At 37.9% G+C, this 14,093-nt stretch overlaps 1 protein-coding gene across 1 annotated transcript in view; it reads right to left on the bottom strand.

The window, feature by feature from the left end:
* The window catches only part of adamts3 (ADAM metallopeptidase with thrombospondin type 1 motif, 3), a 255,775-nt gene that overhangs the window by 203,705 nt on the left and 37,977 nt on the right, over positions 1 to 14,093 (bottom strand). The window contains exon 3 of the mRNA XM_008282959.1: positions 3,022 to 3,178. Within this exon, the coding sequence (XP_008281181.1) occupies positions 3,022 to 3,178 (157 nt within the window). The remainder of the gene's footprint in view (positions 1 to 3,021; positions 3,179 to 14,093) is intronic.

Here is a 14,093-nt window from a genome sequence, read left to right as displayed (position 1 = left end):
AACAAAGTGTTCACTGTTTACACGAGAGTCCTCTGGAGGGTCATCCATTAGTTTTAATGGTTTGATAAATTCCTCACAACTATAGGTAAAAGCATCCTTGATTACATTTTAATATAAATTATACTGACTTCTGTTCTTGACCCAGCAATTCTAGTTTAACGACCAAAAACCAAACAAAATAGGATTCTAAAGCTAATGTTCTATCTAATATTTATGTTGCAGTTAAAGCAAGAGCAATGACAAAATTAAAAATAAATAAATCTAGTGCCTGAAATAACCAATTTGTATTAATCAAAGTGACTCATCAGGTAAGATTACCAAGATTTACCAACATTACATTTAGGTTTATAATTACAAGGTCTGTGGTCTATTATGATTCAATTAAACGCCAAGTCTGTCAACGTAAACATACTTTTTGTACATATTGTATTGATATTCCAAAAACAGATATATTTTTTAACAGATAAAAAAAAGACATTTAAAGAGTGGCATTTCACACCAGCTTAGCCCGTATATTAGTGCCAAACAATATTAATATTTTGGAATAATTACGTAGTTATACATTAATCAGGTGTCATAGAAAAGTTGTCAAATGGTCATGACTACATTTAGACAACTTGTGTTATGATATATTATTATACATTCACATTAATAAACAGTCTGCACGACCTAATATTGCAACTGCTAATTGTCACAATCCAGAAGAAGAAAGTCTGTCATTTTCATCAGCGCGTCATGTTGTGAAAATACTATTTATATTCGATTTTTTAATCATATATTTGTTAAAAATCCTGGTGCAAAGTGATCAAAAGCTGTCATCATATAACACAAAACATCCTCGCTGGTGTTGCAGAAAGAAGCTAAAAGAGCAAATTACGAAGTCAAGCTCCTCCTAGTTGCTGATTTGAATAAAAATCAACAACAAAATTCAAATCATAGCCATAAAATCTAGTTAAAATTAAAATGAACAATAAAATAATTCATACTTCATCCAGCTATTTCACTAATTATTCACCTAAATATTAAACTATTTGTTGAAATTAGAATTTTTCCTGTTTATTTAACACAAACATGAACATTGCAGAGTTTCATAGAAATGTCAGGATTTGAAGTATCGCAGCTAAAATCATCCGTATTCATGAATTCAGGATCTGCTGGTAGTAAACAAGGAACGTGTGATTACAACCGCGGCCGGCATCAGTCCACCAATCTCTGCTCAGACCTTCCAGGTAAATAAACATCCAGGATGCAATCTGGAGTGTCGTCTAGGAATTAGACGCATCGAGCAGCTGATTGCTTAAACACGTCTTCCTCTGGGTTTCAGTTTGCAGATTTCCATAACAGCAATCAGGCAGATTATTCTGTGCAGAAAACGTCAAAGGAAAGTCGACACTCGGCTCAGATGTGAACACCAGCATCCCGTCAGTGTGGACTAATCAGGACAGAAGCCGTGTGACATCATGAAACAGCTCAAAGTCTGGTTTAAATCCAGTGTATTGGGCTCCGTTTACTCTGCAGCCAAATCCAGATGACACATTGAACGCCGACTGCAGCTCCAAACACAAGATTATTTATTTCAGATTAAAACTGCAGCTGCAGCCGTGATGTGTAACATATAAATACGTTCTCTTTGTTTGATCAGAGGCTGAAACGTTTGTCGCCCTTAAACACACACGCGGTGATTCACTGGAGTTAACGTCGCTCCAGATCTCCGTCACGGCGGCGGCGATGCATCACGGTGACATTTGTTTGGTGTAAATAGACGACAGACGCTCACAGCTGTCAGCGGTTCGTAGCAGCAGGTGAAAAAATGCGTCAAGAAACTCTAATCCACTGTTTTCAGCAGTAAATCGTCTCCTGAACTGTGATTTTTGGACTTTTTCCTCCAGGGTTTGTTCCGTTAATATTCCTCAGCGCTACTTTTTTCAACTCTGAATATTCTATTCTATTCTATTTTTGCCAGTCACATGAGGACGTCTGGACACTTAAGCCTGTTTCATTTACGTCTAAAAACCAAGACGGATGAATTTTCAAGAAAAACTAACAAGTAGACGTTTGCGATGCTAATTTTTGTGAATGCACTTCGTGTTCTGAAGTCAGATCAAATGTTACGGCACTTTTAGCTGCTGTAGTTCTACTGTTGCAGCAGTTAAAGTAAGTGAAAGCACTCCTGACCTGTTGCAGTATTGGCAGAAATATCATAAAGGCTGCATGTTTTGTAAAAGTGAAATGTCTTTGATCTGATCAAATAGCAAAGAGAATTTAAAAAAAATCTATATATATAAAGAAAAAAATATATATAATATATACATATATGAAAATAATTAAAAATATATATATTTTTTAAATTACAATAATAAAACAATAATAAGAAGATTTTAAAAAATTAAAAAATGTAATCTAAAAAAAAATGAACTACTGTAGTGATATCACCCAAACTGTGACGTCCATGCATGTGGATACAAAGTCTTAAGAGCTTGATTTTTGAATTTTAATTGGATTTTGTAAGAAGATTTGCAAGAATGCTGGTTTAGACAGCAGGTAGTTGATAAAAATTAGTTGAAGGCGACCATAATTTGAGTTTAATCCAGTATTGATAAGAAAACTGAAGAATGGCTGATTGCTTAGATGTAGAAACGTCAAACCAGCTCTAAAGAAGAGCGTAAAATCACCACATAAACAGCTTGGTATGATAAACAGAATTTCCCATTGGGGATCAATAAAGTATTTCTATTCTATGTATTTTTTGAACTATTTATATGCAAACGGATTCACAGCATCTCCACCAACATAACTGACTAAAGGACAATCAGCTGCTTTGTAACGTTCTTATTCACACGTTTACATTCCCTCCTCCAACTGCTCAGCACAGTTGAACCAAAACAGAAAGTTCTTGTATAAATCGACCACCTGACGTATAAAAAGCAGCAGCACAAGTAGTGGAAGTACTTGCAGTACTAGTTCCCCCCGTGTCAGTGCTCTCCCTCCCAGCAGCAGCAGCAGCACACATGCCCGTCCTACCTTGCAGCTGATAGTCCACAGAGATGTCAGACTGGGCCTGCAGCAGCGCCGACCGGCGGTAAACCACGTGGACTCGTCCCCGGTCCTCCAGCTCCTGAGTTCCTTTCTCCAGCGGCTCGATGAAGTATTCATCCGAGTCGGTGCGGATCATCCCAGCCTGCAAAACACAGCGCCAGAACCGAGGTCAGAGCCTGAGTGGAACCACATAAATAATACAGCCAGAGGCAACACGGACATCGCTGCTGTTAAACCCTGATCTCCAATTACCATGGTGGCATTAATGCTCTGACATTTACAAAAGGAGGCATTAGACCTTTTCATGGCCTGTAATAACCAGCATGATGTATTAAAATTACAAGGCGGTAAGGTCATAAATCAAGATGATCATTGCATCACACTGTGGCAGGATTTCTGTATCAAGGTGTAAATTTAAGCAAGAAACTTCTTAAAAAGCTAATGAAACCTTTAAATTTATGTGTAAAATCTGCTGAAAATCAAATATCTATCATTACAATTGTGATTTGACCTTTTATTTACCTTTTTTTTGGGCCCTTTTTCCTTTACATTTTTACTGGCAGTATATTTTACACTTCATTGTACATCTTGTATTTTAGTATATTGTTCTTAATTAATTAGGCTGTGAGTTCTCAATGTATAAATGAAGAAGAAAACCTGTAAATGTAAAAGAAAAGAACGTCAGTCTGTGACCGTCTTCTATGTGAATTCTTGATTCAACTTAAATCCTGACTTTATTAAACTTGTTTTCTCAAGTTCAGTCAGTGTAACACAGCCGGTTTTACACCTTCACAGCTTATGAGATGACTTTGAATGAAATAATCAGCCAAAGTGCATTCAGCTTACATTTGAAGGCAGCAGAGGGAACTAAGCTGTTTATCTACATTTGAGTCTTTAATTCCACTTTTGCATTTCTCGCCTTGTTTCTCACTGTTCTTCATTTGTATGCAGCTGCTTTAATGTGTGAATTTCTCCACTGAGGGATCAGTAAAGTTTATCTCTAGCTGAATAAACATAAAATTATTTACAATACATTCAGTGATATAAAGGAAGCCGCCGAGAATAGCTTTAAAAATAAGAACAGAACGGAGGGTTCGGGTCATCCAGGCCAATGTTTCTTGCCTTCTTGTGCACACAGAAGGATGAAAACACAACACCATTATGTCCTTTCCAACATCGCCGCAGTTAGAAACATGCATAAAATATATCACAATGCAAAGGCAGATGTACTCATGTAATATTTACTCATTTATTCATGTGTTGTTTGTGATTCAGGTCCTTCTGGGTGATTGTGCGACATGCTGTTGGGATTCATTTGCTGCAACTTTCTGTTTTCAATCATCACCTGGTTTTGCCAACATCTGCTCCATATCGTTAGTGACACTTTGGCACTGAATTGCTTTGTGATGACTCCCTGCCATCCTCAGATTTCCTGCAATAAGAAGCCGGTCATGTCTGCCGTCTGTGGCGGAAATAAAGGTTCGTGCTGTCCGGCTAACGCAATAACCTAGAAACTGAACTCATCAAGTCCAGACGATGTGCTGAAGGTGTTGTACATGCGTAGGCGGATTAAAGCTGCATCTAAACACACAATACGGTCGATAGCGGTGTTTTCTGCAATCACTGCACCATATGCCCAACGTAATTGTACAAATGTGTCTTTTCAAACTATGAAAAATGCAATTCAGCATCTCGATTGGGCTTCAGATTCAAAATGTAAGATGAAAATTGTACGATCTGCTCCTGTAATTTACAATATATAGAATCATTAATTTTTGTTAACCACTTCCCAATATTTCAACATGTAAAACAGAAATAATCAAAGGCATTTCAACCTTTTTTTACTTTTTTGAATTGTGTTAGCTTTAAATGTAAACACTGAATATCAATGATTGGTCTACTTACAGAATTGGTATCGGACACAGCAAACACATAACAAACAAGCGTTACCATATGTCGGTTGTCATGGTTGTGTTTAAAGTCACTCATATGCGCAGACTATTAAAGAGCCCATATGCACATTCACAGGTTCACAGTTTCATTTTTAGGATCAACTAGATTATGTTTATATGCTTTAATGTTCAAAAAATGTTACTTCTCTCGTGCTATGCATTGCACCTCTTTTCACCTTCCCATCTGTCCCATCCTATCTCTTTAAGCCCCACCTCCTAAAAAGCCAAGACTACTCTGATTGGTCAGCTGGCGTAACGACAGTGAGGCAACATTTGTTAAGAACCCTCAGATGTGTAAGTATACACATGTAGCTCTAGTAGAAATGACCCAAGCGAGGAAAAAATGTTGGTTTGGTCTTGTTTGAGGGCTAAAGCAGCCACAAGGCAGGAACTATGCAAATACGTTGCACTGTGACATCACTAAGTAACAGAAGAAAGGCCTGGACGTCATACGAGGTGTTTCAAGCAGGGAAGATGTAGTGTTTTTTTTTCCCCCTTTGGCATGAAGTTTGGGCTCTGTAACTTAGACCTTTAGCAAAAACTAAATCAACGCAAAAGAAAGTGAAAAACACCAAAAAAAAAAAGCACATTATGAGCTCTTTAAAATATTCCTCATAAGAGCTACTACTACGGAGAAGGCAAAATCCGACATTTGTGTGGGAAGATGCATTTAAATCCTACCACTGCCACTGATGTTGTAAAGTCACACATCTAGAAAAAGACAAAAGGACAAAGTAAGTGAATGATCACAGACTCGATTTACATGAACCACCAAGGGCACTGTTTCCACTATTCATACCACACTACAGAAACTGAACAACAAATCGGATTCAGAATTACAACTCCTACACAACAGCTCAAGGTAATTTTAAGGCACATTTGTACACTTCAATGCAAAACAAAGGAAAATGTAGAATCTAACGGAAATAAATAAGTTTTTATGCTACTGAATCGCAGAGAAGCCTTGAATATATGTCAAATGCAAATTAATAGTACAGAGGATATAAATTCTGTGAAGTTCAAATTTGTTCGCTAAGATAACAGCTGGAGGTTATCACGAGAAAAATGGATGCTGTGCAGGAAAAGAAGACATAATAAGAGACGCGCTACACACCTATCGAGAAAAAAAAAAGGTGGGTTTGCTCTTGTTCGAAGACTAAAGTAGCCACCAGGTGGGAATTATGCAAATTTGGTACACTGTGACATCACTAAGTAACAGAAGAATAGCCTGAACATCAAATGAGGTGTTTCAGGCAAGTTAAAAGCAGGGTTTTTTTTCCCCCCTTTGGCATGAACTTTGATCTTCATAACTTTGTGAACCTTTAGCAACAACTACAACAACATAAAAGAAAGTGAAAAAACAAAGAAGCATATTATAGCCGCTTTAAAATTTTCCCTGCCAGTGACAGTAATTCTTAAAAACTCTGCTTTGGCATGAATTGTCTGCTCTTTAACTTAACAGATGTATTGCAAAAACTATAACAACCTAAAAATAGTTGTATGAGCTTCTCTTCTGGGCCTTACAGAGCAAAAAACAACCCCCAAAACCCCTCTTCACAGCAGCATCAAGTGAGACAGAAGGAATAATTTCATGTTTATCAATCGCATGGTGACATCAATAAGTAACAGAAGAAAAGCCTGGATGTCAAACAAGGTGTTTCAGGCAGGTAGGATGCAGTGTTTTTTCGCTTCAGCGTGAACTTTCGGGCTTTGCAACTTTGCAAACTTTTAGCAACAACTAAAAGAAAAGCAAAAATTAACCCCCAAAAAAGCATGTTATAGGCTCTTTAAAATATTCCCCGCTAGTGCCAATAATTCTCAAAAACTCTACTTTGGCATGAACTTTAGGCTCCATAACTTAGAAGACTTTTTACAAAAATATAAACCTAAATAAAAAAATTGCACGACCTGCTCATATGGGCTTTGCAGAGCAAAAAAAACCTTTTAGCAGCAGCATGAAGTGAGACAGAAGGAATAATTTCATGTTTAACAATCACATTCATCCATTTGGGAGCGAGCAACCTTCGCCAAAGAAAAAAAAAAGAGAGAGAAAGTTGTTGCTGTGCACCTGTATGCAGACAGAGGCAGCTCTCAGAGAGCAGCAGAGGAATTCATTCCAGCTCTCGGTGGATCGGTCCAGACCTCACCTCGCTCTGGCCTCCCCACTAACACTCTGCTGGACTGTGCACATATGGCGCTCTGCAACCAACACTCACACTGAACTCATTTCCAACTCCCACAGTCCCCGATCAACTGACACTCCCCCTCTCTAACTGGCTGGCCTCCAGTTCAGCTTCTTATTCGGGTTTAACATGTAGCTTTGATACCGTGAGTCTCCCTGTAGCCATTAATAAACAAATCATATCGGCATCCTGGAGTGTGCTGCTTAGAGATGCCTGCCAGTGAAATTAAATTTGAAAAGTTCAGCATCCACAGGGACAGACGGGATCATCCCAAAATCCAGTCCTGCTTTCTGCCACTTTTTCGACATCACACTGCAGATTTCTTGCAGTTTAACAAGACCTGGTTTCTTCTGGCAGAACAAGGAGGTTCATTTCTCGCCAAAGCATCACACATGAATCAAATCACTTCAGCTGCCCACCTGTCATTCGAAAATACTTCTCCTCATGTGTGCTGACAAGAGGAGCTGCAGCCCCAAAATGGAGTAAATATGTTGGTTTTACGATGCATCAACACTATGGTTACGGTTTGGTTAGTTGTACGCAAATAAATGGGTTGGTTGAGATGGGAGAAACACTGTGGTTTGAATAAGAATAAGGACTTTGTTTAGACTGGGGAGCGTTATTTAGAGAAACATGACGGTGTTGGGATAAAACTGCCACTTTAGTAAGTTAAGGGACCTTTGTTGTCATGGTTGCAGTCATAATCACTGACGGTTGGTATTTGTTTTAAAATATCAAAGTTAAACCAGGAAGCTGCGTTTTATTGACGTCAATCGACCCCAATCTCCTCCCTGTGCTGTCTCTGTTGCGCCATAATAACTTTGTAAGACATTTGTCTTTGCTTAAGGAAACTAAAGTTCAAGTACTTTAGGCAAATTAGCAGCTGACCAATTATTACATCCAATAGTCAGCACTTTTCCAATCTTCAGTACCGTTGTTTTGTTTCAAACAGATCCTGAAAAAAAAAAAAAATTAAAAAATGACTCATGCAGGCATTTTTCTCCATCTGCGATAAACACTCTGTAATCTCAAGTAATGATTCGCAACATATCATCAGTAACAGCCAATCAGCAATGAAGGATACATGTTGAAAAGTTATCTTTTTACTATAGACACGTAAAACATAAGAGGCACTTCAGCCATGTTTTGTGTTGGAGTTTGTGTTGTTTTTAAATTCTGACACCAAATATCAAATATTGGTTTAATTGATTACTAATAATTGGTATTGGCCCTGAGGGGAAAAAACAAAAAAAACATTTTCGTTGACCTCTAAAGCTTGCATTAACATGTGTCATGTCAATCTTTGGGTCAGTGCCAGTTTAATTTACTGTCATTAGTAAAGACAAAAAAAACATTTTCCAACTCTTGTCTCTATACATGTATTTCAATGCCCTCTAGGGATGTGTATGTATATGTAAAACATTAAAGAGCCCATAATGTGCACATTTGTAGCTTCATAATTTCATTTTTCGGCCCCACTAGACTATGTTTATATGCTTTAATGTTAAAAAAATACATTACTTTTCTTATACTGTACATTGTTGCAGCACTTCTCTGAAATGCTCTGTTTTAGCTCCCGTCTCTTTAAGGCCCACCTCCTGAAAAGCAGAGTCTGCTCTGATTGGTCAGCTGGTTTGACAAAAATGAGGCAACTTTGGTTACATACTATAACCCTAAATCTGTCTGCAGAGATGTAGCTCTAGTAGATTCAGCCCTAGTGAGGAAATAATGGTAAAAATCCTTTGTCTGACAGGCAAAGTAGCCACCAAGCAGGAAATGTGTTACATGATGACATCACTAAGTAACAGAAGAGACGCCTGGGCATCAAATGAGGTGTTTCAGGCAGGTTAGAAGTTTTTTTTTTTTTTTTTTAATCTTTGGCATGAACTTTGGGCTCTGCAACTATGCAGACCTTTTGCAACAACTATAACACCCTGAAATGAAGTTTAAAAAAAAAAAAACTATTTAAAAAAAAGCACAATATGGACTCTTTAAAATATTCCTCACAAGAGCCAATATTCCTCCAACGCTCCAGTGGGTATCCTTGAGGATAACATTTTACAATTTGTCTGGGAAGATGCATTCGAATCCTACTACTGCTGCTAATGTTGTAAAGTCACACATCTAGAAAAAGATGAAAGGACAGAGTAAAGCAAAAAACAAATGATCACAGAGCCCACTTACATGGATTACCAAGGGCACTGTTTCAACGTTTCACACCACACTACAGAAACTGATTCAGAATGAAAGTCTCTGCACAACTGGAGGTCATTTTAAAGCCACACACTTCAATGCAAAACAAATGACAACACAGAAGATGAAAAGACATACAGAAGAAGTTTCTACTGAATCATCGGGAAGCCTTGAATATAAAGTGGATGCAAGACAGTAAAGAAGGTATAAATTCTGTTCACGCTCATATGAAATCCAAATTCAGCAGCTATGACGACAGCTAGAGCTGCATGAAAGGACGCCATGCAGGAAAACAAAACACATCCTGACACGGCTTCATCCTTATCGAAGACACCTACAAAAGTAATGGGATTACAGTGGCATCGGGAAGACATGACAAACAAACTTGTGATCTTAAGATACGATCAGCTACATCAGACTCATCTGTATTTTAAGAAACACAGTGTAGCTGCTCAATAGACAATTTAAACCAAATTTAACGCTGACAAAGTTCATGTGGGGGACTGCTTGAATGCTTAAAAATCTCTCATTCTCCTCGTTGCACTGCCTCCTCACTTTAACGTATCAGCAGCAGGGATTTCCTCCTCGGCTTATTGTTTGCATTTATCTTCCACCTGCAGGCGCAGCTTGCAGACAGAGATTCTAAATGTTCAGTGTTGTCAGCGTTCGTTATCAGGCCGTGCTGCAGTTTGCAACTCCTTCCCTGCACTCAGACACAAGGTGACGGGCTGATCCCCCCCTGAATCATCTCTGGCGTTACACCCACAACCGCTTTTTCCTTTTTCCCCTGATTGATTCATCGGATCACAATAAAAACACATGAAGTCTGAATCGTGGGAAGAAAACTCAGCCCGGAGGCATATTTCCAATTAAAGTTAAATGAAGTCATCGAAGCTTTCTCTTATTCATGTATTCAAGAGTCAAGAAATAAGAGTGTCGGAAGTCACTAAAACTCCTTCAGAATTTAACAGGTCACGCTTCAATTTGGGATCAAGTCAGGCGGAAACAACTCTGTGAATAAAATAAGAGGCAGGAAAAGACCTGCAGACGTGAGAAAATTAGACACCGGGCCTATTAAAGTGTCTCTCTGGGTGACGTTGGTTCTCCGAGGCGGCGCAAATAAACTGACAGACACATAAATTGGGTAAAAATTGTGACTCCATCTGTTGGTAAATCTCACCACCTCTGAACTGTGGCAGCACCTGAAAATGCCGCCTTGTTGTTGAGAAAACGTTATGCAAGAGTGTCCATAATGAGACCGAGAGCTGATGTTCTGATATCGATCGAAGCGGCTCCAGATGGATTGTTTAGAGGATATCGAAGCTCGACAAACAGCTAAACATCCCCCCACACTAGTCATCCTGCTGTTATTTAAAAAAAAAAAAAAAGAGGATGAGTTTTCCGTGCAACTCCTGGAGACGAAGACCTGCACAACAAAACAAAAGCCGTCGTCAATACAGTCAATACCGGTTGTTTCCATAGTTTTTAAAGCCTGTTTATCGAAGCAGAGAAAGGAGAGCAGCTCATTAAATCCCTCCTTTGCTTCATGTAAACACATAAAAGCACAACAGAAGTACCTCTGCTGTGCCTTACAGCGAAAAAAATTAATCATTCAGTGAATGAGGCGTTTCGGTGTCTGACTTCCAAAGACGGAGCTCACTAGTCTGAAAGAATTGAAGAATAGCTGCTCTGAAATAAAATCTTCATCCACTTAAAGCAGAAACGTTGCAGAAAACGGCTCCTAAACGGCTCTCAAACACACAACTAATTTCAGCTCATTGACAGTTTGTTGTTGTTTTGTTTTTTTTTGTTTTTTTAATCTTCTTTCAGTTCAGGATGAGCTGGAATAAGTGGTTAAAGCTTCCGGAGAAGGTAAATTACAATAACAGCACGTTAGAATACGGCAACACCGATGCTGAGGTGAAAGATGTAAAAACAAGTAACGAGAAACTTGATTTACTACTAAAACTGAGGGTATAATTTCAGCTCGTTAGCATCAAAGCCATTCTCAGATAGACATTAGCAAAATACATTGAATTAACCTTATTCAGGACTTTTGGGGTCTTTTTATTTATTTATTAATTTACCTAGATTATTTTATTCTATCTCAGTTTTTTTAATTATTTATTTATTATATATATTTATTATTTTATTTATTTGGCTTATTTTATCTTTTTTTATGCATCCAGTTTATTTTTACCTTATTTTACCTTTTTATTTTGTATTTATTTATGTTTATTTATTAATTATTTGGTTTATTTGATCTTTTTTCTTTATTTATTCAGTTTGTTTAATTATTTCTTTATTTAGCTTTATTTATTTATTTATTATTAGGTTTATTTTATCTCATTTTATTTATTTATTTATTTGTTTGTTTATTTATGTATTTGGCTTATTTTATCTTTTTTTATTTATGTATGTATCCAGTTTATTTTTACCTTATTTTATTAATTTATTTGGTTTATTTTATCTAATTTTATTTATTTCTTTATCTAGCTTATTATTTTGTCTTTTTTTTAAAAAAAATCTATTTATCCACCTATCTATCCACTTATCTATCTATCGATATAATTTTTTCTTATTTTACTTCATTTCATCTGGTGTTTCCTCATTGCTCATGTTATACAGGACAGTGTTTCCTCAGTTCTTCAGTTAAAGTGTCTTAGAGTCCTTTTATTAATAACTTTGCTGTGGGGGGTTGTTTGTAGTGTTATATCTGATTGATTGATTGCCCGATCTTGATTTGCAATAACCTGCACTAACCCTGAACAACCCACATCATTCAATCTTTGCTGCATAGGTCACCATATTGTATGAAGTGCAACGCTGCATGCTGGCCTGCTCTGACCCCGTCATCCAGTCAGTCCTGGTAGTGACTCCCTCTGATCGACTCATTTCTCCTGCCTCCAGATCTGACTGCTCGCCTGCTGCCTGACTCGTGCCGCCCACCGACGGCTGCAGCGACAGAATCAGTGTTATTGGCTTCACCTGTTCAACCTGGTTTGGAAACTGAACTCGGACAAGTGTGTAATGTTGCTCTTTGCAAAGTCCAAATGGATGCAGCATTTCACAGCATGAATGATCAACATCTGCACACCAAATCCAGCACGACACACTTCTGGTGTGAAAGAAATCCTCACATTCAACACGTCTGTGGCTGGGATGAAGAATAATAAGGACACAATTGGGAATAAACGTCACTCGTCTCCAGTTGTTGGAGGATCAGAGTTGCGGCCGTTCGTCACACCGACCTCCAGGATCTAATTATTATTGAACAATGCCGTTGGCTTCGGGCCACAGCGGCCTTCAGGACGACACATTGGAACTTTTCTGAACCATAAAAATGAGATTACGCCATTCTATTGCTGCTGGGTTTGACTTCAGGTCACTTTATTTGTTATTTGTGAAAGTATTTTTACTGCTGTACTTTTTTTTTTGTATTTTATATTTAATTATATCACTTTGTAAATGAACAAATGGTTGATTTTAACTAAAAAGTGTGTAAAAACTGTCCAAAAATCAACAAAAACTCACCTTACTATGACAAAAGACAAAGAAATATTCACTTTCTCTTATTCAAAAACCTGGAACCAGTGAAGTGTTTGCCATTTCTGATTAAAAATCTAACCAATTAACATCGTTTTTCATTTTCAAAGGAGCTTCAGGTTAACTATCTGCAGACGGACACCTTGCTGCAGCTCTGATACGAAGCAGGATTTAGCACAACACTGGAAATTAATTAGAAAAATGTTGTCTCTGATATAAAAGCATCTTGTCTGAGCTCTTTGAAGTACTGATTAACGGTCAGAATGCTGTATTTGGTTGTTGTTTCTGTTCCGTATAGTCTGAAAACAGTCTAAATTTGTTAAAAGAACAAATGAGGAATGAATCAGGAATTTCTCTGTGATTTCTTGGAAAAAAAAGCTCCATAAAAAGAAGAAAAGTCAGAACAAGAACAGCTGCTGGACGGAGAACTGATTATTACGCCAACAACAGAAGTGCGACTGTTTCTGAGTCACAGTTCGCCTGAAATGTGACGAACTTCTTGCTCGACAAAAGGGGTTTCTGAAGAACTGATCCGAGAAAGAACAGAAGCTCTGCTGCAGTTTAAACCTTTCGTTTCTACTCCACGCAGATGCTGCTTTTATTATCCCGATACGTCAGCACATTAATTGTTGGAAATAAGCTGGTGTTTGTTAGCTCTGACTGGCTCATTTTCCTCAGAAGTCTAAAGCCTTAAGGTGGTGATTCCCACATTGTTCAAGCTCATATCATGAGTTGGGACTCATGTAGTCCCTCAAGATAAAGTGCTCTGACCCACTGAACTACTGAAGTCAGACAAAACTGTAGCTAGAAACAACCACACAACAAACAATTTAACATCAGAATCCAAACTCAGAGCTTTGGCAGGTTTTCTCCAGAGCTTTCAATCATATCTCACAGTAGAGGCGAGCCATCTGGTTATCTCATATCACAAATGATCTTAATTTGACAAATGTTCTGCTTTTCAGAGGAATCAGGTCATTAAACAAATAAATATCAAAGCCTGTGTTTGGTTGTGTTAAAGTCCGTCTTTAAGGCGTCACTTGTTTTGTGAACGGAGGCGGTTAAAAGACGCGTTGCTTCTCGTCGACTGTACATTTACTGAGACTGTAGATGTAGTGGGATGCGGTTTGCACGAGTTAATTACAAGACCTCTGTGTTCGATTTATTGCTTTAATATAATAAG

Source organism: Stegastes partitus, unplaced genomic scaffold, assembly GCF_000690725.1.
Source record: "Stegastes partitus isolate 25-593 unplaced genomic scaffold, Stegastes_partitus-1.0.2 Scaffold291, whole genome shotgun sequence".
Lineage (NCBI taxonomy): Eukaryota > Metazoa > Chordata > Actinopteri > Pomacentridae > Stegastes > Stegastes partitus.
This window is presented reverse-complemented; position numbering and strand designations above follow the sequence as displayed.